The sequence below is a fragment of the Varanus komodoensis genome, unplaced genomic scaffold (genome assembly GCF_004798865.1).
Source record: "Varanus komodoensis strain SLA01 unplaced genomic scaffold, ASM479886v1 scaffold32, whole genome shotgun sequence".
Lineage (NCBI taxonomy): Eukaryota > Metazoa > Chordata > Lepidosauria > Squamata > Varanidae > Varanus > Varanus komodoensis.
Genome location: NW_025335798.1, coordinates 1,200,035 through 1,225,426, shown reverse-complemented (window position 1 = coordinate 1,225,426; position 25,392 = coordinate 1,200,035). Strand labels below are relative to the sequence as shown.

At 40.5% G+C, this 25,392-nt stretch overlaps 2 protein-coding genes across 4 annotated transcripts in view; both read right to left on the bottom strand.

Moving 5' to 3' along the window:
• Positions 1–11,347, bottom strand: part of AGBL2 (AGBL carboxypeptidase 2) — a 48,775-nt gene extending 37,428 nt beyond the window's left edge. Inside the window, exons 1-9 of the mRNA XM_044438422.1 lie at positions 11,114–11,347; positions 10,556–10,610; positions 9,787–9,847; positions 8,958–9,089; positions 8,631–8,819; positions 7,212–7,319; positions 5,007–5,157; positions 2,160–2,939; positions 1,546–1,705 (exon numbers count right to left, since the gene is read on the bottom strand). Coding sequence (XP_044294357.1) covers positions 1,546–1,705; positions 2,160–2,939; positions 5,007–5,157; positions 7,212–7,319; positions 8,631–8,819; positions 8,958–9,089; positions 9,787–9,847; positions 10,556–10,588 — 1,614 coding nt within the window. The 5' untranslated portion in view covers positions 10,589–10,610; positions 11,114–11,347. The remainder of the gene's footprint in view (positions 1–1,545; positions 1,706–2,159; positions 2,940–5,006; positions 5,158–7,211; positions 7,320–8,630; positions 8,820–8,957; positions 9,090–9,786; positions 9,848–10,555; positions 10,611–11,113) is intronic.
• Positions 11,348–12,781: 1,434 nt separating this feature from the next.
• The window catches only part of FNBP4 (formin binding protein 4), a 28,265-nt gene continuing 15,654 nt past the window's right edge, over positions 12,782–25,392 (bottom strand). For 2 of the 3 annotated variants that reach the window (XM_044438253.1, XM_044438251.1), the window contains exons 8-17: positions 24,616–24,814; positions 24,284–24,408; positions 22,695–22,799; positions 22,230–22,363; positions 21,085–21,257; positions 19,603–19,916; positions 17,417–17,561; positions 17,062–17,327; positions 16,179–16,336; positions 12,782–14,195 (exon numbers count right to left, since the gene is read on the bottom strand). In XM_044438253.1, coding sequence (XP_044294188.1) covers positions 14,105–14,195; positions 16,179–16,336; positions 17,062–17,327; positions 17,417–17,561; positions 19,603–19,916; positions 21,085–21,257; positions 22,230–22,363; positions 22,695–22,799; positions 24,284–24,408; positions 24,616–24,814 — 1,710 coding nt within the window. In that variant the 3' untranslated portion in view covers positions 12,782–14,104. The remainder of the gene's footprint in view (positions 14,196–16,178; positions 16,337–17,061; positions 17,328–17,416; positions 17,562–19,602; positions 19,917–21,084; positions 21,258–22,229; positions 22,364–22,694; positions 22,800–24,283; positions 24,409–24,615; positions 24,815–25,392) is intronic. The other variant, XM_044438252.1, reaches the window with a different exon arrangement.

The following is a 25,392-nucleotide window of genomic DNA, read 5'->3' as shown; positions in this document are numbered from 1 at the left end:
TGTAAGCTGCCTTGAGCCCTTTGTAGGAAAAAGGCAGCTTACATCTCCTCCTCCATCTTATCCCCACAACAACAACCCTGTGAGGTAGGTTGGGCAGAGAGTCTGTGACTGGCCCAAAGTCACCCAGTTGGCTCCATGGCTGAGCGGGGACTAGAACCCAGATCGTCTGAGTCCCAGTCCCATGCTCTTACCCACTACACCACACTGGCTCTCTCTATATATATATTTGCTTGGACTGGCTGTGAGTTTTAATACATTCATTTTTATTAACACAAGATTTCAGCTTTGAGTTTTCTTATGAAAAAATGAAATTTAGTATCTAAGATTTAGCAAAGAGATGTTCTAATTAAGAGACTGAGATTATTAATGTTGTGCTGTCTCCCTGGCATATTTGAATCTGCAGCATCATATTTAGTTGTTTGTGAAGAATTTATGAAAATGAGCAAGGATATATATATATTTGCTTGGACTGGCTGTGATTTTAGCAGAAGCCCCCACAAGGTAGGAAATGCACTCAGATGCAAAAGCACGCCAAATGCAAACTTTTACCTTTCAATAAAAAGCTGTTTGTATCATCGAAAGCTCTGTTATTGTGGTTTTCTTTTAAGACAAAAGATGTTAATGTATGAGTTGTTTTTTCTAAACTAAAACCTCAGTATTCAGGTTTTATTGCAGTGTTGACACTTTGCGATAAATAAGTGGGTTCTGGGTTGCAGTTTAGGCACTCGGTCTCTAAAAGGTTCGCCATCACTGATCTAATGCATAGTGGCCAACACAATGCCTTTTCTTAAAATACTGTTGAAACTGAATTTGTTCTCTATTTCGATTTCTATACTACACAGCACACTCCTCAATATTTGAAATTTACTAATACGAAGACCCAAGCATCATATTTTCAGTCCAATACCAAATTTCAACATAAGCCCCTTCCCATTATGGCAATGGTGTAGTAGCCTGAGCTAGTTGTGTGGACCCCAGTAAAGTATACCTCCACCCACACCCATGCTTGGGCACTACTGAAATTCAGGTGTTTTTTCTTTTTCTAGTCAGTATGACCCCGTTGTCCTGTTGTCACTCATACCCAACTCATGTGTACTTTAACTAATATAGGTTAAATTGTTAAAAGCAGATAATTCTGAAGGCTTCTTTTCAGAATTATCCCCAAATCCTAGGTCAGAATAGAAAGATGAGGCTTCTGTTGACATGGTAATTTGAGGACAGGACAATGCACCTTAAAATTCAAGCCAGAACAGTTTCATTTACTGATGTAAAATCTGAACTTTATAATATAAATTGTTAGGAAAAGAAGGTGTCTCCCTCACAAGAACAGAAGTAGGCCACGTAAAATGGCCAGCAAAACATATGTGACCTTTAAGGGAATTTATAGCCCTTCCCATTTAAAAAGCATCAACTCTGATGGTGAAAACAGTTTTAATTTAGCACTGTGTATACAAACTGGAATAGAGAAATATACTGCAATGGAATGAAAATATCAAGAACATAATTCAAAATGAATGATGCATAGAAGCTATGCTGAAGCCCTACCTTGTCAGGAATATTTTTGCTCAGCATAAGAGGAAATATTCTTTCATGGAGTAGCTGTTCACGTGCATACTTGTTGTTACAGCCATACATGAAGATATTATTCTTTCGACTGTGCCCATGGAAGTCACAATAAAGCAGAACCTCCCGCTCCTCAAGGACTCTTGGAGAGAAAAAATATAAGCAAAGAAGCCAAAAAAACCCCAAAAAACTATTAAGTATAAAAACTATTGGCTGGTAGCAGATAAATAACCATACTGTGCGTTTTTTCCCACTTATGTGGAAGAGAACGTCACAGTTAGGACATCACACATTTTTGACTGACATTTCTTAAGATAGGTTTCTATTTAAAGCCTGATTATTTGGGTAAACAGGCAGGCTGATTTTTCATTCCCACTGAAATACAAAGAGATCCAGTGGCCAATATTAGTGACATAATTTATCCATAATTCTAAGCACTCCCAATAACAAACCAGAAAGCACAAAAATAGCTAAAGAAACAAGGCACAATGCAGCAACACTGTCTCTCTCACATCTTCCCTGGCAACTCTGGTGTCATCCACCAATCACAGTGTTCCTAAATACTGAGAACCAATTAATAAAATGATGTCACTCACCTTTTGATCATGGCCCGAGTATGCCAAATGCAGGGAAAAGAGTCCTTCAATACTGTCCTGTAGTTTCTGTTCAAGTCCCTTCCTGCCAGTGAGCAGCGGTAATTCCCCACAATTACTCCATCTGGGTTTAGCATAGGTACAACTTTGAATATGAAGAGATCCCGAAGGAGTTGAGCATCAGGGGAATCACTTAGGATGAAATCTAGAAAACCTCTCATCACCCAGGAACTGTTAGTTTCCCCAGGATGGACTCTTGCAGTCAGTATAATAGCCTTCTTTGCTGAAGCAGCACTGGCACTCTTCGATGGATTGGTAATAGTGAGGAGATATACTGTATTCCCAGCTAGACTGCTGCACAGAGGGCGAATTTTGAAATACAGAGAATGGAGTGGATTGTTTACCAAAGAGAATAGGTAGTGCTGCAGATCAGAATAGGTGTAGGGGTAGAAGTGAGCAAAATAGCAGGTGTCATGGCTGTATGGAAAGCAAATTGTCCAAGTGAGGCAATACAAGGTCTGGCCATCCTCTGTATTGTATTTATAATATTTGATATCACTACCTTCTCTCCTCCAGCCAATACCATGAAACTGCGCATCCATCTCAGAGTACAGGAGAGGCTTCATCCCCATGCTATAGAGACTCTTGGCTTTCATCAGATTAACAATCGAGAAGCGATAGGTAACATTCTTTCTAGTATTTTGTACTCTGAAGTAGTACCACTGTGTGTGCTTGCTAGTATAAAGATCTGTCCGCAATGTGAGTTCATACTCATACTCGCCTCTGCAATGCAATAATTATGAAGAGAAAAATGCATTAAAAACCAGCAGCAACCTCCCACTCCTGGGGAACTATGTAGCATAGGGATGGGCAACTTTGATTCTCGGAGGTCATGCTCCTGCCACTACGCCACTCACAGTAGCACCAAAAAACAGTGGTTTACGAATAGGATTGGACAACAAGCTGCAATGGAGACTCAAAAGGGTCAGCTTCCACTTGAAAACAGTCCTGTCCTTGGGAGCAACAAAGAACAACTCTCATCCATCTTCTGTGTGACAGCCTTTCTTATTTTCTCCAAATTAACTATACTCAACTCTATAGAAATATAGAAGATGAATCACAGATGTTCAGAAACAGATCCTTTCCTTCATGCCAAATAAAATAAAATGGAGCTAGCAGATTCTTTGCCAGGTTGATATTTATTTTATTTATATCCCACCTTTCTTCCTTCCAAGGAACTCAAGGTGGTTTATATCACTCTCTTCCTCCTCCTCTCAATCTTATTCTCACAACCACCATGTAGGGTAGTTTGGGTTAAGAGTCGGTGACTGGCTTGAAGTCACTCAGTGAACACCATGGCTGAGTGGGGACTAGAACTCCTGAGTCGCATACTCTTAACTACTACACCATACTGGCTCCCAGTGGGCTAGGGACTGGCAATGTATGGTTCTCCAAATGTTTTGGCCTATAATTCCTATCAACCTGGATTGCATAGCTAATGGCAAGAGGTGATGGGAATTGTAGGCCAAAACTTTAGAGGACTGCAAGTTGTGCCAGGAGCTCTTAGGACTGCAAAATTGTGTGGTATACGACTATGTCTTAACGTCACTTGCTGAATTGGACATTATCTAAGAACCATGAAGGAACCAGACTGGAATGAAGTGTGAGACCTGCTGATCTGGATTAGTTAGTACAAGAATGAATATAATATATGACTTCATGTACACATATTTATGAAAGTACTGGTGATTTGGGGAAACTAACATTCATACTTCAGTATGCTAGAAATAAGATGAAACAACAAATTCACAAATAAGGCATACTAGAGGCATACATAATTCCAATGAGGTACCTGTGTTTCTCATAAAAGACCTGCACAGCAAACAGTGCTGTGTTATCTCAGACTTTAGTCTAACATTTATAGCACTTTAAGGTGTATGTATTGAGAAAGTTGGTCAGGGTGCCTGCCAACAATACTACAAGAATGAATGGCATTTGTAATAATTTACCATATTTAAATACAAATCAGGCATAAAATATTCAGTACTTTATTATCCTCTCTAAAGCTGTGTGATCTGTGAAAGAATGTACTAGATACATAAGTTGTGCTTGAAGATCTAAGACTTCTGCCATGTGTACTCTATTTCTTAAACACAATATGAGAGATGCCAATGCAAGAACACAGTAAAAGCTGAAGAATACATTGGTACCTCGGCTCACGAACGCCTCAGTTCACAACTAAATCGGGTTATGAACAGAAATTTCATGAAAATTTTGCCACAGTTGGCGAACTCCGCATCGGGTGACAATCGCAATCATGCTTGCCTTCCCTGCATGGGTGCAATCACGGTCGTGCTCAGGGGGGGGGGATGGAGGGGATGACGGCCGGGGGGGGGGGGGAGATGACCACAATCACGCCCATCCTCCCTGCTCAAGTGCAACAGCAATCGTGCCCATTTATGGCCACAGACGCACTCCTGCAGGGAACACAGGCGTGATCGCGGTCGTGTGGGGAGGGGGAAGATGGCTGCGGTCATGCTCGGGGGTGGGGGGAAGAGATGGCCACGATCTTTGTTGTTCTTTGTCACTTTGCTTCAAAGTTTTGTGAGTAAAAAAAAAATAGTTACAGAATGGATTAACTTTATTTACATTGAACCTTATGGGGAAATTTGACTTGGCTCACGACCAATTTGGGTTGCAACCAGAGTCATGGAATGGATTAAGTTCATGAGCCAAGGTACCACTATATGTCAACTGATCAGCCTAGGCTTTTTCCTAAAGAGCTTTTCTGATTTCTTAGTCCCAGATAGCCCCTTGCCCCAGAATAATTTCCCAGGTCCTCTTACTCACACCCTGACAGCTTTCTGAAGATTTCCACTCTCAAAACGTGATTCAAACAACAGTACAGTGTCTTCTTGATCTCTTAAGCTGACTGCAGCTGATTTGATGGTATCTCTTGGTCCTCCAACTCGGGAACTGGTAAAATAAGTATCCTTGCTTGCTGCCAAAGAAGAGGCATTGTTGTCAACAGAGATCTGCAGAACTAGGTCTCAATTGTATAGTAAGTCTATAAAGTCCATATCCAAATGACTGAAAAGTACTGAGCTCCCATTAACAAAGAGTACTGAAAACACAGTAATTTCAATTTGGCCTTCACTGTTGCTATTTTCAAAGAACCAAACAGAACCAAAAAACATTGTACTCCTATTAAGTGTTCTTCCATGATAACTAAGTACTTAAAAGATTGGGCTTTTATCATGCCATCCATTTTAAGCTTTTATCATGCCATGCCTACCTCATTCACAGAATTTTGAATTCAGACAATAGCATCTTCTGTTCGTAAACTGTTTTCCCCACCATTTTTTCATCCCTTCTCTTACCTTGAAAAATCCATCAAGGAAGAAAAATGGCACAGCTACATAATGCTTTCTAATTATTAGTGTTAAGACTCTTCCATCTGGAAGCATCCATACTTGCCTTCCTCAGGCTGCTTTTCTATCTTTGAGGGAAAGCATGGGGTATTTCTATTATTTTCCTCTTTGGTAGATAAGCATGTAGGGGAGATTTTTAATTGGATGTGAATCATCTATTAATCCCATCTTTTAGGATACCTTTAGCTGTTAGGTGCTCAACCAAGCCAATTCCCACTCCCCCAATTTAATTAGCCCATGATTGTATGAACTGTATGCCATGTGCAAGTCACCCTCCAGTTGGCCCAATTGTAGGTTGTTGTGTGATGTGCAAACCCCTCATACTTTGGGTTTTTCATTAGTTAAACAACCAAAAGTTATTGTTAGAACTGATTGTAGATTAGCTTTGAGTTACTTAACTTAGCAATCTGTGACTGGGCTGATCAGAGACTGATTATGGAAAGCAGAATCTCTCATGATTAACATGTAGCCTGGCAAATAATAAAATAATTAAACCATTTGCCACTATTATGTCTCAGGCTATTTGGGGGACATTTTAATTAAAAAATATTTTTCCCTTATGATGTACAAGCTCATATACTTATCCATACCTGGGAGATCCCTGAATATAAAGAAACCATACTGTTTTTGTGTGGTCCTCTGTGGAACTGACAGGCTTGGAAATTCTTATTAGAGGGAATAACTGAATGTTGCAGTGGGCATCCCAACCCTCATTTAAACCAGCATATCTGTTCTGAACTCCAGTCAGCTTGAAATGGGAGCCCTGTAATGGTCTGCCACTGGGGTGTGATTCCAGAAATGGGGAAAAGATAGAATATATTCCCCCCATTCCTAACCTTCCCCATATAGCACTACAGAGCTGCCAGCCCAACATTCAAGCATTTCATGGCTATATGGTATAAGGTCGGAGAATACAATTCTGGAAGGGGAAAATGGTTTCCTTTGGTCTACTCTTGCTTTAACATTTGTGTATGCTGTGTACAGCGAAAGGATTTTTAACATCATAATGTACATCCACACAACCCTAACCTTACAGTCTAATGCTTACTTATAAACTGACAAAATTTGAACAGGTTGATTCCATCTTTTCTCATACCCTGTTTTTCTTTTTTCTCTTTCTACAAAAGTTACAAATGAATATTCCATATCTCTACCACTCTCAGGATTAGGCAACATTATACTCCCCAGATGTTCTGGGCTACAGGACCCATAATCCCTGATCACTAGCCATGCTGACTGAGGCTGGTGGGAATCACATTTGGAGACTCACACAGTTCATCTGACAGATGGTTTCCTATATTTAAGCCACTAGCATTCAGTAAACTCGAGTTTAAGGCAGTTTGGGGGATTAAGAAAATTATTTTAATTTATAAATATGTACTTATGTATATTAGAGGGTTCCTAGAATGTATCAAAACTTCAGCTAATAAAAGGACAGCTATCATTTGCTTCTAAACTGAAAGGCACCATATATTTGCTATTAGATTTATAATAATTTCAAAATATTTTTAAAGTCAAGCTGAAACTTATTTTCAGATATTACATTTTTCAAGCCTGCATTATTCTAATTCACTGGAACTCATATCATATACTATGTAATGTAAGCATATATAAATGCAAATACCTGGATCTATGAAATAGACAACTGTTCCATAATCTTCTCCCATTACTTCTGGTGCAAATTCATTTCCTGCTGGCTGATAGAAAGGTTCAGGTTCAGGGGGAACCCACTCTAATTTAAAAAAAACATATTGTTATATATTTGTTTTAATTGAAATGTTTTTAGTACTTGAAGACCCAAAAGATCTGAAATATTCTCCCTGCATTCTCTAGATTTTTCCATTCCATTCCAAAAATGCTTTGTAGCATGACAAGATACACAAGAAAATTGGAAATAATGAATATGAAATTATTACTTAAACTTGAGAAAACTATCTGGATAGTAAAAGGCTAGAATCTCATTAAAGAGAAATATCTGTTAATAGTCACTTCAAGATGAGACAGGACTTTTTATATTTTCATTAAAGACCATTATGAGAGGAATATGATGATAAAATCTGAACATCATACTAAGTTGTAACACATTGTTAATACATAGATGCTTTCCAAAGTAAATTCCAAGGTGAATTCACCCAAATGAATAAAAGGTGAATGACCTCAGTTTATACATCTATAGATAAATACTGAAATACTATTTGGCTTCTCAAATACACCACTGGGGTAGGCAGTCTTTTAGGGTCCTCAAGCACCTTCATAATGTTTTTTCATGGCTGCAACTGCATTTGCTCTGTGGGCATTTCAGCCTGCAGGAATAGTCTCTTTTCTTACTCCTTTGCCTGAATTCTCTTGAATTCCCCTTTTTCTTATCTCCCTTCCTCCTCTTCCAGATTTCTCACCTTGGTGTTTTTTCTTCTTTCCTGTACACTGTCCCTACTGCCTACCACTGCTACTGCTTCTTCTAGCCTCCCCTTCATCTTGTCACCACTTCAGCCTCTTCCCCATCCACATTCCCCCCACATCAAAAAAGAAGCAAGTGAGAAAATTGGGAAAGAAAAGTCTTGACCTGTCAACTAGCAAATGCTTCCCAGTTAAAGGGAAATTGTACAGATGGTCAAAGAACTTGGCAGGCACCAGTACACTTGCAGGCACTTTGCCAATCCCTGCTTTTCATTATCTTTTTTGATTTCCTTGTTAGAACAAACAGTATGTGAAATGCATAATGAAATCCTGTAACTATACTAGAAGTTTAAATCTAGGATCTATATAACAAATTTTGAATTGCTACTTCATGGAGCTGTCTGGAAACTGGAATAATGTTTTGGTTTTGAGTATAAAAGCCCTTTAAAGGATAACCAAATATTATACAAATTAAAATGTCAGTCCAAGAGACTCTAAAACTTGCAATGTTCATTTCAGTGTAAACACTGTTCTGTGGATTTGTGCTAATGGAAAGGAACTTTTCAATCATGGATGTCATACTGCCTAAATTTACGGCAAACTTTGTCTATATAAAACATTAATCCCAAGCCAAAACTCAGATTACCAATGTGGTGAATACGATCCTCGATTACTTCACATTCTATTGGCCAGAGTGGAGCCAAGATTGACTCTCTACTATTAGGCAGAGAAAAAAGATTCCGAGGCTCTCGTAAGCGCAAAACACCAGGACCCTCTGGATGGTCGAGCATAAGTTGTTTGCTTTTAAGAAGTGTTGTCTCCATCATAAGTGAACCTGCCAAAGTGAAAATTGGCAAAGTGCTATTAATTTCTTTGCAGTTGCTCTAATAGGAGGCAACTGTGAGGGCTTAAACATGCTTATCATTCTCAGTACATAAATCAATCTCTTACATCAGGCTTACAGTTTACTTACAGAGTAGATTCTTGCCTGAATTGCTTCCTGATTTCTCTCTCTTGTGGAAGTTGCCTAATTTCAACATATGATGAGAATTCCTTTTCTGGCTCTCAAGAGGTAAAATAGGATTTTGAAACACATTTACCTCATCTAAAAAGAAACATTTCTAGTATTATTGTGGAAATCTATTTACATGAGCCATTTAAAATTAAATGGGCCAATACAGATCCATTATTGGGTCTCCAATTATTATAGTGAATCAGTATACTGGCACTTAAAATTCAAGAAATAAAACGGAAAAAATAACATAGTAGTATAAAGTCAATTTTTATATCTGCAGCATGGCTTATTAGTATAGCTGTCATCTACAATATGACAGGAATAAACTATATGTTGACTTATATACATAACTTGTATAAGATTAAAGCAATTGAGACAATGATCCTAAGTATACCTCCTGGGAAGTAAATTCCATTGAATTTGAAGAGAGTTACATCTGAATGTTAGAGAGTTAAGAAGTTAAGTTAGTGCTTCAGAACAGAGGTGCAAGGCAGAAAAGGACTCCTGTGTCTTATATTCTGCACTACTAAAATATAATTTTAATATTGCTGTTTCCCAGTATGTTTTTCTCACTTTTTAAGTGCACAAGTTTTTTAAAAAGCTGATCAAAGATTAGACATGGTTTCTTTTGCACAGCTGAAATACATGGCAGTCATTCCTGAATGTTCAAAAGATGAAACCTGGCAGTGAAAAGGACAAAGTCCAGAAAAGCCCTGCGGTGAAGGCAGAACTAATGGATATAGAGCCTGATAAATAAAACAATCAGAATTAAGATCAGTTCTCTTACCTTTGAAATAGCCATAGTATTGGAGATGCTGGTACATGAAACGTTCATAGGGCTCTTTAAGCTATTTTGGGAGGGAAATGTCTGATCAGTTAGAAAGGCAGCATGTTTTACTTGCATCTCATTTACCAATGCCTTTACATTATTTGCTAATACAAGATTAAAGAAAAAATGCCAAGTGTAGTGCTAAGACTAAAGGTAATTCAAGATCAAAGTGAGAATATTGCAGGAGTCCACAAGTTACAGCCAAAGCCTCAGGACAATCCTGTTTACCCTTTCTCTACTAAAAAGATCTGAAATCTCATCCCTCTTCCCTTAATGTCCTAGTTCATCTGCCACCCAACCTATACCTAACGTACCAGTCTAATGAAAATCTACAATTACACTCAGTGCTTCTCTACATGAGGTCTTTATTGTGTGCTCAGACTCTCTCATTCACAAAAGTTTGTGGGGTCTTTTCATTATGTCATTCTCCAGGGCTTCTTCCATGTTTTTCAACCATTTTCCCATGACATTTCTTTTTTACTAGTATTATAGCTGACTTTCCTTGCTTTAAGATTTCAAACAAGAAAGACGAGTGTATTGTCCCAGTTTTGCTTTACTGCTGCTATAGAAACCACCAGGAAAAAAGGAAGTACTTTTCCTTCCATAATGAAAACAGAAGAAGCCTCAGTAACGCAACATGTTAAATCCCTCTGAGCTTCAAAGTGATTGAGTTTATCCAGCCCCTTTAATGTAAGGCTTACAAATTTGATTTAAATTTTATACTGACCAGACCCTCAGGTGCTGGGTCTGCTGGACACATGCTGGCTCTGTCTGGATGCCTCCTAAATAAAAACAAAGAAAAGAGTTCTATATCATTTACTGATGCTTTTTTGTTACATTTCAAAACTCTCTCTGTGCCTCCCCAAAATTAAAACCCTAATATACAACACAGCAACACTTAAAGGAAACCCTTTAAAAGTTTTGAACAGAATAAAATCAAAGTTAAAACAGAGCAAAGGCCACTAGCAGTGTAAAGATCTAAAATGTCATATCATACTTAAAGAGAGAGAGAGAGAAGCTATAAGTGAGCCTTGTCTTCTGCTTGAAATACCAATATCTGATTATCCCGTCATTCCCCTCTCAGTAACATCAGGCATCAGTGTGGATGGGTCGGCGGGAAGCGAGAAAGAACTATGACAAAGAAGGGCGACGGGCACTGGTTTAAATGGGACAAAGACATGAAAAGGAAGGCAGAGAAAGACACTTTTAAACTGTGGCCTGTAACGTACGGGCAATTCCTCTCGAAAAAGAATACAACACAACTAAACGAATGCATATTGCCTACCTAAAGCTGACGGCAAGCCCTCCTTCAGATCCCAACGATTCTGACCCAGGGGACTGAAAGGCTTCTATGGCGACAGCTGTTTTGTCACCGGCATCAAAACCACCTCAGGAGACGCACGCAAAAGTCGCGCGCGCCCGGCTTTCATCACCACCCGCGCGGGTCGCTCGCTCGTGGGCCGCCCGTTAATGACCGAGCCTAAGCGAACAACAGTCGCCCAGTTTCGGAAGCGGGCAGCAGGACGCGGGGCTCACTGCCGGGCGAGAGCGATCCTCACCCCCTCTCTAGCCCCCTCAGGCTCCGCTTCTTTCCGACTCTCTCCCTCTCCCACTTCAGACACAGACACACACCGCAGAAAGGGAAAACGGTATCTCAGCAACTAACCACGCCGAACGAGTTTGGCGGGGGTGGGGTTTATTGTTCATTGGTCCGTCAATGTGGAGTGGCAGCTGTATGAGCCATTGCTTGGAAGAGAAAAAGACGCGCCAGGGAATGGGAGCCTCACTCAACTCGTTGCCTGCCAATGTGGGCCGAAGAAGATGATTGCGGGACGCGGGGAGTGCATTCCTACCAGGGACTTGAAGAGATACGGAAAGTAAAGGCACTAGGAGCAGGATGAGGTGCGGTTAAATAAGTGTTGCTCTTGCGTAAGTTAACATCTGAAGCGGGAACTTTCCAGCGATGACTCTCCTTGTCGTTCTCGAAGAACATGCGTCATTTTTCTGTTCCCAGTTGCTGGTTAATCCAGGTCTGGTCTAGTCTACACGAGGGGGACAGAAATGGCAGAAACCCTTGAGCAGTGTTTTAGCTAGGATTGGACTGGAGTCCAGGGTTCTGGAACCTAAGGGTCCTCCAAATGACCGCCCTGAAAGCCATGGGTGATGTCAGCATTGGGCAACAGAAGTAAACTCCATTTCATCGCTGTAGTCATGATGGTTGCTATTCTGTGAGTTCAAAACACAAAATAGCTCATGCTCAAGAATTGGTTTTGCTTTAAGTCAGGGTTGGCAAATGGGTTTTTTATTAAAACGTCAGGAAAGCAAGGAATGGCAGTTGTAGGCAAAGAGGTGTGTGTTATGTGCTTCACAAATGAAGTAATGCACATGGCTATCTAAAATGCCCCATCCACCACCATTATACTATCAAATCTGGAGCCTAAAACTACTTAGTTGCACATAAGACTAGTATGAAAGTGTTATGTTGAATACTAAAAATGCTATACAAATACTACTATTTGGAAGTTCTAGGCATCTTTGCATTCCAAGGGAGTACTAACTAAAGAAGTACCTCCTTTTCTACAGTCAGTGACGGGGGGGGGGGGGGAGGAGCAGTCTATTTAGGCCCCATAAACCAAAACAAGACTTGGAAAAAGTTGCTGTGCCTGGTAATATCCAGCCCCTAACTTTTCTATAAAGTTTTTTCTACTTTATATTGACATTTCCAACAATATTCTGAAATCTGCAAAAAAAGATTTGGGTTAACTTGTACTTTTTGAATTATGAATATTTGAATGTGTGTAAGTTATACTGAACACCATAACAAGGCATATTTGGTACTCAGAACAACATGAACCTCAGTGCTGTATAACTGAGGTTTTTCTCAGTTCTCAACTGCTGGTCATTTAACTGTACCATTAATAATAGCAATTGCATCAAAGAATAGTAAGGAAAGTTCCGAAGTATAAAAAAGAATTTTATTAATGTGTATGTACAAATTTACAAAGCCAGAAACAGGAGAAATACAAACAGCATTCAACCATAAACTGCCTTTTCTTTCAGTTTACAGAAAATCATTACCACTTGATTCAGGTTTTTAAAAAGCAAAGGAGAAGACTCAGACATTCACAGGCTGGATAAATATTCAACCTGGCTTTAAACATAGACAAAGACCCTACTTTTCCTGGAACTCAACAACAGGAGCTTAGAAAATATTAACTGACAAATGTTTAAATTTTCCCTCTCCTCTAGCATATATCCATTTAGTGGGAGTAAGATGGGGTAGAGTGCTGAGCAGCAAGTAAAAAAGGAAGTGGGTCCTCCTTACTCTTACTAGGGCACACTGCAATACCGCTCATTCAGCACTATGCCAACACAGGGCTGTTCACTGGCCAGCAGCAATCAATGTAACAAAACAAGGATGCTGAACAGTGAACAGCCTCATGCTGCAATGTGCTGAACTAACTTCTTCCTGCCTCAGAATGCCAATCAGTAAAGGCGAGGGGACTGATCCCTTCTGCTTTGTCAGTGATCAGTGGCAGCAGCTGCCTACTATGTCCCATTCCACCTTCCTACAACAACACCAACAGAACTACTGGCTTGTTCCAGCATCTAAAGTGTACTGAGATTATTCTGTGAGTAATGTTACAAGTGAAAACACCCTAGAAAAACAGTAGTACTGATACAGATTTAAGGTCAGAAACAACAGTCCATTTTTTGAGTTAAGCAAGCAGTAACAAAGAACAATGTAGCTAAGAACCAAGGTATGGACAAAGATCAGGAATGGAATGAGGGGTTCAAAACCTGCAGTTCTGTGCCAGATGTGAGCAGAAAGTTTGTGGTTCATTTGTCTATTCAGTAACACCAACCTGCAAATGCTGCAAATGGAAATTACAGGTGAGGACTTGTAGAAATATTTTTGAAATAAATGAAAAAGCCCCTTTAGGCTTACAGAGGAGTGGGAATACGGAATTTGAAATGGAACCAGCCAAAGTGCATCAATCAATTCTTGGTAGCAGCTCCACCAGGGAACTGAACTGAATGATATTCTAGCTTTGTCTGAACTGGGATTAGGAGCTGCTTACAAAAGGAGTGGTCAAGCCTATATTATTTCACAGGCCCATTTGCCAAATATACCTCCAGAAGGATTCCCAAGTCCACACAATTTTTCTGTCAAATCATTCAACTGAAATAAGTATCCTCAAAAAATTACAATTTATCCAACAGTAAAGGTTCTGAACTGTACATGTGTGGGTAAAAAAAAAGAAAAGAAGAGCTCTCATGTGCTTGAAGTAGCTTTCCGCCTCTTCAGTCGAGCTCGCCAGTCATCGGGCAATGCTTCAAAATTTGCATTTCTCTCTGCCATACCACTGTAAAAGGAAGCATACGCAGGAAAATTATTCAGCTAACCAGTCAGCCCAGAGGGAACAGGTCAAGATCTTAAGAGAGGCAGGGCTCTTTTATCCAGAGTTATTTCAATCTGTGACAAGACATACCGTAAGGAACCTGCTTTCCTACACATAAAATGCATGTTTACCCATTCACTATTATATTTACCCATTCACTTGTATATTAAGGCATGTTTAAATGGTAAATTCTCAAATAAATATTCTGACAGGCAATATTGGTTCAGAGATAACACCACAACCTGGGCTATATGAGATCTTTCTTACTTCACAATTCCTTCCATCCCTTTTATCTAGCAATCTGAATATGTGATCAGAGAAATCCTGTGTACAGATAAATGAACCCAGTTTGAACATTTCAGTTCTCAACATGCAATAAGTAGGGGCCATGCCTAAGCCTGGGACTTGTTTTTGCTGTCCAAGTAATACCTAAGCAGTTCCTAAAGTGAATATATAAACTGCTCCGAGCACATACACACATTCTCATCTGGCTATAGTAGCATTCTCTTTTTCTGAAGGGCATACCTTCACCATCTGCCTTTTTTCCTTTCAAAGAACTCAGGTTGACTTACCTAATTCTCCTCCTCCTCTTCATTCTCACAACAACCTGTGAGGTAGGTTGGGCTGAAGATCTTTGACTGTCTCACAGTCCCCCAGTGAGCTCAATGGCTGGGTGGGAACTGGAACCCAGAACTCCTGAGTTCTAGTTCAACACTCTTTACTACACCACACTGGCTCTCTACACTCTCTCTATGTAGATTTGTTAAAGATGCCTTATTTTGAAGCAAATCCTTCTATGTGTAATGTTGTATTTGTGAAATGACACAGCAGAAGGTTAAATTAATCTTTCAAGGAGTACTTCTTAACTACATACAACTTTTATGAAATATAGAATAGTAGAGTTGGAAGGGGCCAGAGGGTCATCTGGTCCAACCACCTGTTCCATGCAGGACTCTTAAGTTAAACCATCCCTCTCGGGTCCAGTTGCATCTTGAATGCCTATAGGAAAACCCATAATCTTCCCAGGTAATTGGTTCCATTGTTGCTCTAACAGTCAAGAAGTTTTTCCAGATGTTCACCCAGAACCTGGCTTCCTGTAACTTGAGCCTGTTATTCTTTGCCCTGCATTCTGGGATGCGTGAAGAGATCCTGGCTTTCAAGTACTTGAAGAATGCTATTGTAGCTCCCCTCAGTCTTCTCGAGGCTAAACATGCCCAGTTCTTTCCATCTCTCCTCATAGGGCTTTGTTTCCATTCCTTGGATCATTCTTGTTGCCCTCCTCTGAACCCTTTCCAGATTCTCTCCATCTTTATGAAGCTGTGGTATCCAGAACTGGATGTAGTACTCCAGATGAGACCAAATCAGTGCCAAGTAAAAGGGAGCTAGTACTTCATTTGATTTGGAAGTGATACTTCTACTAATGCAGTCTAAAACAGCATTTGCCATATCATGCTGACTCACATTCAGTTTGTGATCTACAACAATTCCAAGATCATTTGCACTTGCAGTATTGTTGAGCTAGGTATACCCTATCTCTTAATGATGAATTTTATTTTTCCTAGGTACAGAACTTGGCATTTGTACCTACTGAATTTCATTAATTTGACTTTAAAATTACATATTGAAGGGTGTCTATAATGTATAAAATGGAATAAATAAAAATAGTAAGGTTCCCCTGTGCCCAAACACAAGGAATTACTGAGGCTGTACTGTCACTGCTGGAAAAAAGGATTGCCCTTTCACCTACCAATCTCTCTTCTTCCACTTGGCTCTTTTGGGAATTTTGTTCTGTTTCCTGGCATTAGGCATGATGACCTTCTATTCTGCCTTGCAAGAAGGGGCAATTACAATGAGATTAAGCTAAATTTTGAAACTGAAACATACAACTATGTGCTGATGGTCAACATTGCCCAGAAAAGCTGGCTATATTTCAAAACTGCCTCATACCTGATTAGCTGCTGCTGTTTCCATTCTTCAATTCGCTTCTGTGATATCACCTCCCGATCCTCATCACTAGAACTGGAGTTTTCCTCCTCATCCAGTTCCCGCTGAATGCTCTGCCACTTCTTTACAAGAGATGGCATCTTTGTCTTGTTCTTTTTTCTCTGTAGCAAAATATTTAGCATGCTATCATTGTCAGAGCTCAACTTTCATGGAAGGCTTTGTTCTCTGTCCTGAGAACAAAGCTTAAGTTTGTTGATTAGGATAATGTACTACTAGGTTGGAAGGCTGCTTTGTTCTCACAGACAAGAAGGAAAATGGTATCCTGCCAATTCTTTCTGGTTAGTCTCACACTGGATTGCATCATGCCAAGGGAACAGAAAAACCCAAAGGGATGGTCAAAGAATAGCTTTTAAGTTGCACCAGTTCTGATCTCATGGAAATAATGAACCTCAGCTACTTAAACTAAGTATATAGCCAACTTCTCTTGTGCACCACAGAACAAGCAGTTTAAGTCTGTGCGCACACACATTCGCACATAAAAATGCATTAATTTATAGAACTGAACCTGTAACTGGCTAACAGAGCACACTTTCCAGCACAGAAGCAAAAGACAAGTAACAATATTACAAGACAAGTAACAGCTTAGGTCAGTAACTCCAAGGTTACTGGTATTAGGTTTCTGTAGAAGTGGAGCACCTATATACCCTATGAATATTTAGATCCCATGCTCTGAAACTGTCAGGTTATCCACTCCATTTCTGCATCACACAAGGCCAGTTCTAGAGTCTGATTCTAAACCAGCACAGTAAAATAATGCACAATTACTCCTATACACATCTTGTCCTGTTTTGACCCAATGAGAGGAGATATAGATTTAAGTACTTACCTTTCCACCTCTCCTAAGCTTTTTTGACTTCTCTGGAGGCAGTGCTTTAGGAGCATGTGGAGGTGGTGACACCGGAGGCGGTGGCGGTGGCAGCAGAGGCGGCTGTTCTGTGACACTAGTGGCAGAAGGGGCTCCTTGTGAAGAAACTGGCTGTGAAGTGTTTGCAGAAAGTCCAACTGGGGCACTACACTCTGAGTAACTTACAAGTGCTGGTTGTGTTACTCCAAGATAACTCTGTTGCAAACTCAACCCTGCAGTCTGAAGACCTGTAACAACAAGGGGGGAAATGGGAACTTTTACAAAACTCTGCAGTGGAGATCAAGAAGCAAAAGAGAATCAGAGGTATGATACTCACCTGTACTCAGTACTGATTGGCCATAGAGCACTGGACAGCTTCCAATAGTTGCTGCTCGTTGCACCAGCCCAGCACTCATTTCAGAACATTTTCTTTTTAGAGATTTAGCTGAGGGAGGCGCAGATATACTGGTCTCAGAGTTTGTCTGAAAGCAGACAAAAGCCACTTAGTTTGGTTCTTTCAAGTAGGCTCTGTAAATTGTCATAACACCACACATGCATGTGCGCATGTACACACAGAGGCCATAACACTTATTTGCAAATCTAATCTGACCCTGATAAGCTGTTCCCCATCTGCTCCAAAGGCTACACCTCATCTCGGTTTCATTTTCACAAATACTTTAAGAGCTGACAAAACATCTAAACATGAGAACATTCACTTGTGTACCGAACTGTCCTTCCCATAAACCTTTAAAAGCAAGCACAGATGGTCTCCCTTTAATATGTGAAAATGTCCTGTTGTCTTTCCCCAACACCTATACAAATTAACATTTTAGCATGCACTGGAACATTAACATTCTATGCTAGGACAAACTAAACATATGGGAAGGGTCTCCATAATCTCAAAGCATTCTGAAATACTCAGTCTTTACACATTGGCAGTATCTGGATGCTCAAAAATACCTCAGATAGGGATTTTTATTGATTGACTATTCTTGTAATATGCCAGAGTAGTAGCAGCAGCTGCAGCAGTAGTTGCTGTTAATGTTACTATTATTGTTGTTGATGATTTTATTTCTCTACCACCCAATAGCACTGGGGTCTGAAAGGCAGTTTACAGCAGTAAATAAAATAACAAGTACAGTATTAAAATAGATAATAGAAACATAAAATTACACTGCAAAACTTGTCAATGAGGGAATCTGAGCATCGAGTGACAAAAAATCAAGGAGCACCCCACACCATGAACCTGCTCTTTCAAGGGAAGTGTAACTCCCTCCAGAATAGGCTGAACATCCTCCATCTTGTCAGAGGAATCAACTAGTTTTGGGAGGTTGCCTTTGATGCAAGGTTCAACACTTTCGCTTGCCACGCCCATAGTGAGTGGGCAGTGTTTCCTGCTGGCAAGTGTGAAGAGCAGCCAACCATCCTCCCTAATTGGAACTGCAGGAGTGGCCATTTCTTTCTCCTTCACCAGCTCCAAGGTGTTGGGAGTGTGAAAGCTGCTTTGAGTGCACATTCTTAAGGGATGCCGGCTGGTATCCAGAAGTCAAGGAGGAACTTGAAGAGGTGCAGGGGGCCGTGTGATGTGGACCATTTCCAGACACTGAGATGAGAGAAGTGGAGACATTTATCCAACCATACCCACAGTCAGCTATGCGTTATTTTAACGCATAACCATGTTCCAAATGGAACCCTTGTTGCAAGCAGGAAGGGCACCTTCCAGAAGCAATAACCAACTAGTATGCTTCCCTGCAGTGGCCAAAGAACAACTATTTTTGCCTTGGCCAGCAATGCTAGTTTAAAGTTGTACCCCCTATTGGGATGAGTACAAGTTTTTGTATGAACAACTCAAACCAAGTGAAGATTATTTGAAAAGCAATTTGTAGTCTTCTGAATATAGCAAATTTACTTCCTCTACCTGAAATAGTTTTACTAACTTACCTCCTTTCCTTTACAACCTTTATCATCTATTTCCACACTATATAAGGATCACCCAAAAACAATTTCTGATATAAAAAGCTGAGTCCCTTATTCAAGAGTTTTTGTAATTGGCTCTGTCACCAACTAGAACGGCTGAAACTGAAATAAATTTTATTTTTTTTACTGCTAGTGGAAAGATTATCCTTTCCACTAAGATTAGCAAAGAGAGCAAACCTGGTTTAATCATAAAGGTGGCAAATGATTAACCCATCATTTGACTGGGTTGTGTGCTGCCACTAATTTGAATGTGCAACATCTGACCATAGGTTATTCTGTAATGTGAAAGCCCAGAGTCTATGGGTTAACTGTGGATCAAACAACCCACATTTAATCTAAGAACTAATCGTAAGTTAATTGTGGGTTGTTTAATCCATGATTAAATGTATCAGACCAACATCCAATGAGAGGGTACATATTCAAAATAGCAATGGCATATAACATGGCAAATCATGAGTTCATTAACTACAAGCACCACATTTCACATCTAATACTACCTTTTCCAAAAAGGAAAAAAAACCAGTGATACTGTATGCACTAACTCACTTGACTGTTGGCAACTACTGGTCGGGGAAGAGGTTTCAGGACAGCATCTTCCTCTGTTCCTGGTGCTGGTGGCTCCTCATCTCCTTCATCTTCCATCTCTACCTCCTGTATTTCCCCATCCTCTCCTGGGGGTGGTGGGGGTGGTGGGGGTGGAGGTGGTGACTCTGGTGGAGGTGGCGGCGGTGGTGGCATTTCCAAGGGTAAAGGGGGTTGGAGTACAGGAACAGAGGGTTGAAGCATAGTCCAAAATGGACTGAGAGGCACAAGAGATGTAGCTGCAGCTTGACTAGAAAGAGAGTCTTTACCAACAGAACCTAAAAGAAAGATACATAAAGTTTTGTTTATCTTCTCATCCTAACATTTTTTTTTATTTTATGCATTCCTTTCTCGAAGGGAGACACATTTCCTTGGAAAAGCTACCCTTTTGATATTAATAAGCTCATTAACCATCTCCTCAAACTCTAAAAAGTAACCTGGAAAAATTACATCTTCCCTCTCAACACAGTGCAGCAGATATGTTGTATGAACCATATATACTGATGGACTGAAATCTCTAGGGTGGATATAGAACAGGGATCCTCAAACCTTTTGGGCCAGTGGGCACATGTGGAATTTTGAAAGAGGGCTGTGGATGTTCTCACAAACAGCTTTCGTTCTTTATAAAATGGCTTGGCTAGTCATAAAACACCCATTTACCACAAGGTAAACTGGTGAGGCTCAATTATAACAACTTGCATAAGAACAAGAACAGTACAAGGCAAAGGTGAGGTCTGAGTTACAAAACAGAAAACCACTCTTCTGAATAGTTTTCTGCTTTTCACATTCCTGAGAGTCGGAGACAAACATTTTGGCCAGGAACTATAATGCAGAGCTGCGGTCTGAGCTTCAAATGCTACAACACCTATTTGCCCCCACCAGTCAAAGAAGGCAATCTAGTGATATTTGTAAAATGCACAAACAAACAAAATACTCAAAGAAAAGACAAGACAACACACAGACATCCCTCCTTACTCCCTGCTTACATTTTCCTTTATTCTGTGCAGCAGGGCATGTTTCAAACTGAAGCACTAGAGTGCAGCAATCTGCCATTTGTGTTTTCCAAGAATGCCTCTGAGACCCATGTGGGACACAGAGCATTTTTTGACATTTCAATGGTACTGAGGACTAACACCTGCTTTGTAGCATGCTAGCCTCCCACTTCATTAAAAAGATAAAATACAATCTATAAATGCAAAGATGCACTGAGACTATTAAGCATAAAGGGAGGTGTCCATGGCTATCAGGTTGAAGATACCAGGTACAGATTAATGCTCAGCTGACATCACATGCGCTTAAGTAAAACTCCACTCTGCCTAACAGAATATTTAACACAACTGCCTTTCTGCATTACATACATCCAACCCACCTGCTATGACATTCTGCCTTCCTCAAATCAGTCAAATAAAATGTGCTTTTTTCCAGCAAACCCACCAGGCCCAGTACCTGCAGTGTTATCAGTAGATTCCCCAGACTCTGTTTTCTCCTTCAGAGCCTGTTTAGGAAGAGCTTCTGCTTTATTCTCTAGGATTTGCCCCTCCTCTTCCTCCTCCCCATCTGGGAACTCCCACTGGGATTCGCCTGATTGTTCGTTAACATAGAAATAGCGCCTATGATCCCTAAATCACAAGAAAGAAAACAAGGCTTTACACTCTCATCCCTTCACTGACACAAAGATGTAGTCCTCTCCCGCGATAGCGGAGTGCTCTCACAGGAAGAACCTCTTGCAGTAGGACTGCTGTTCACAAAGGCAACAAACAGCTTTGAGGAAGGGTTTGCAAGATGGGCTTACTCCAAACTGTTTGTGATGCTGGCTCTGTGATCACAGCCCTGACCCTCCACTCCAAGAGTAGAGGGTTAAGCGAAACAGTCGCTTGTGGCTGGTGTGCAATTATATGTTCAAGGATGCACTAGGAAATAGACTTTTTAGGTAGTCTCAGGGTTCATTTCTTTCCAGAATAGCAAAAGAGGAACAGCCCAATTTAGGAAAGATGGCTGCTTCCCCATGGACTGCTGCAGTCACATTTATGATACTCTTGGTGTCAGACATAGTGAATTGCTACTGAGAGGGAAGAGGATCTGGGAGCTGAAAAACAAAAGAGCAAAGATTTCAAATAAACAAAAATAATCAAGAAAACCAAATATAAGAAAAAATAGTTTGGTCTGACCTGCTGGCAGGAGATAGTTATCTTGTTCTTCGTTGAGATCCTCAGTCAAGTGAGCTTTCCATAAGGGCACAGACGTTACTTGGGAGCGGAGTTCCTGAGATCCTGCAATGTGCACAGAGCTCTCGCATGCGCGACCCCCCAAGCCCGCCCTCCTTAGCGCATTTACACTCGAGTAAACACCAGCTCTGTCCAATCGCGGAATCAAATCCATTTCAAAACACTTAACAAAGACTTTATATTGCTCCAATTTTTGTGGCTCGCTCAAACTCTGTATGTATCAGAGGCTCTCTGCCCGCTCAGCACCGCTAAGTGCAGCTGCTCTCAGTCTCCAGATAGATGACGGCACGTCGGCAGGTGGTGATGGTCACAAATCATGTCTGAGATGTCAAAGGTGAAAGGTGAAAAGGGGAGAAGAGAGCGTACCTGTCCCAGTGGCAGGACCAGCCTTTAGGGGCGGCGTTTATTTCATACTGTTTTAGCTGTTCAGCTGCATCTTGCAATTTGCGTTTGAGGTAATTTCCTTGGAGAGCTCCTTCCCGCCAGTCTGCAATACGGGTCTATGACAGGAAGACAAAGGAACAAAGGAAATGATGCAAAACTTATGGATACCTGGCCTCAAGCATGCGGTATTCCATTGAGTTGTGCAGCTAGTTATCCAAAATAGGAGCCAGTACTGCTGACAGAGAACATGATCAAGCAAACTACATATAGACCAAAAAGGTCTCAGGTGTAATACTGGGCTGGAGAACTCAGCTGGTGTGAGGGAGAGAAGTGACTAGCCACACCAGAGTACTTAAACTTCCCAGTACTTGTCATACTGCAATGCTGCCAGGTGTTTGGCTCCCTATATTCTATAATTCATTTTCTCTAAAAAGTAAACTTAATTACCTCAGTCTGCAACAGGAGCATGTGGAAGTTAGAGATGGATTGTCTACTTATGCCCAAGAACTCCAACTTGCTTATCAACATGTTAGCCAGCTCTCCAATCTGAAACTGCCACAAGTGAAACAAGCAGATCAAGAATATATTGTCAGTCACAATGCTTGAAGCCACTGAAATACTGTCTTTATAGCCAGCCAATATCCATTCCAGCAACAAGATGAGTCCTCTGAAGAGTAACTCACAACAGCAAAATTTTGAGGCTAATGAAAATAGCAGCCCATTCAAGCCTAGTCAAATACAGAAAGTATGTTCCATTTCATTTCAGCAACCATTCTGCTAGAATGCCTTGAATACCCATTCAAATGTACACATGGATAACTAATATGTCCACTGCAGTCATTTTAAATTTATTGTCACACAAAAAACAAGTTGTTCTATTTTCCAATGCTAGCATGTTCTAAAAACAGCAATGCTTAAATTAAATGCAGCAATTAAATAACAGTAATAATAGAATTGGAGAAAACTCCAATATATACAACTTAAATCTGTTTTGTATTGTTAGTAATACATCTTAATGTCATGTGTGTCTGTGCCTTGTTTTTCAAATTCCCATCAAGACAGACACTATCTGTTTAGGATATTACTCACACACCTTAAAATAAGCAGCAGCACTGGAAGCACTTTGAGAGTAATCAGAACCAGAATAATGTTAGAGATATTTTGCATGGTAAACTAAAAAGCTTGGCACCACCCCAGACAAGGTTAGGTACTGATAGTAGTTCCAAGGGCCAGTTCATACTACAGATACAGGAGAGGGTTCAAAATGAATTGACCCTTTTCCCCCCAATCCAGATGGCACAGCACTATAGTACAACTAATTATGCACATGCATTCTCTATATGCCTAGATTGCAGAGTGAATGATCAATTGTGTCTCCAGTTCGCATGACTGCTATGTCCACTGTGGCTTATTTAAGCCATAGTGGGTTATACTGTGTACAGCCATTTTGAATGTTCAAGTCATAATGCACTGTCACCACAGCTTGCTGAGTTGATTGATGAGAATGGGTTGTTGACATGGTTATCAAACCACACAAAACCTGGTCTGTTTCAGTTCTTCAGTGGTTTGTTAACCATACCAATAACCCCCTCATCAGACATTGTAACCCAGGGTGGTGGTTAAGAGGGCTGGGATGGGAGATCTGGGTTCTAGTGCCCATTTGGCTACCAGTCACAGACTTTCAGCCCAAGCTACCACAGGGTATGAGGATAAGATTCAGAGGAGAAGGAGAATTATGTAAGCCATCTTCCTTGGAAGGAAAAATGGTGGGATATAAACTTAATAAAAAAAGCCACAGCAATAGTGAATATTCAAAATGTCTGCTAGCACACACCATGGTGGACTACAGTATTCAGGTAAACCAGGTCACTGTCCTATGGACTATCTTGCTGATATAGTGCTATCTCAATATGCAGAATGTGATTGGTCATTGTGTAGTAAGAAGGAAGTCAATCCAGTTTGAAGACATATATAAATCTGCCCAAAGTAATGCTATCTTAAGTACTGAAGGAGAAACTGAAGTCTACTTGACACACCTTTAAGTCCTGCTCCTCATCTTCCACTTTCAAAGTCCCTTGTGTTTTCACTTTGTCTTGCAATTCCTCTGCAGCTGGTTCATTTTCAGAGTTTTCATCAGCCACTTCTGGTTCTTCCTTCACTACTGATCAAAAAGCAAGAAAGGAAGCCTTCAGCTCATTCTTATTAAATTCTCACCGTACCCTCTCTTTTACAATGGCTTGATACAGGAGAATAGGAAGATATGGACATGGTAACAACTCTTGCATGTGGTCCCAGCAGCCCAGGCATAGCTTTTATGTGTGAATCTTACCAAGCTAAAATTAACCCTTAGCACAATAATCTGCCATACCTGTTTCTCCAGGTTCTGGACTTTCTTGCCCCGTTTTACTAGACCCTCGACTGTTGGATTCTGGGCTAGCAACTCCAAAGAGCTTCCACTTCCCTTGCTTGGGTAGCAGTCGCCGTGTTAGGTCTGACTGACTCCCCTCAGAAAGAGGACTTGAGCCTGAAATGCTCCCATCACCTTCTTCTAGAGCTCGCAGTTCCGCCTATATATAAAAGACATTATTGCAGTATAACAGAAATATACTCATGCGTTTATTCTCCTAAGTATCTATCTTCAACTATGGCACTCTCTATTTTATTTATTCTTTATTATAGTGATTTATTTTTATATTGTTAATTCTCCCTCATAAGTTATTGAAAACAACTTACATTCAGCTAAAACACAATAAAATAAAGAGATGGTATCAGAAATGGTAGACATGAATATTGCAGAAAAAAATAGAATAACCCAAGGTGTGGTGAAGTGGTTAAGAGTATCAAACTGAGATTCAGGAGATTTGGGTTCTAGTTTCCACTCAGCCACGGAGCTCACTTGATGACTTTGGACTCTCAGCCCAAGCTACCTCACAGGGTTATTGTGAGGATAAGATTGAGGAAGAGGAGGAGAAATACATTAAGCCACCTTGAATTCCTTGGAAGGAAAATGGATGGCAAATAAATAATACCCATTCTTCCCATTACATAGACAAGTTGCAATTCCTGCTGCTCCTCATCCCTGTCACTGCCTCTGAAGCTGGATATAGCAGCAGGGACAAGAAGGGATAAGAAATATATTTTTTTT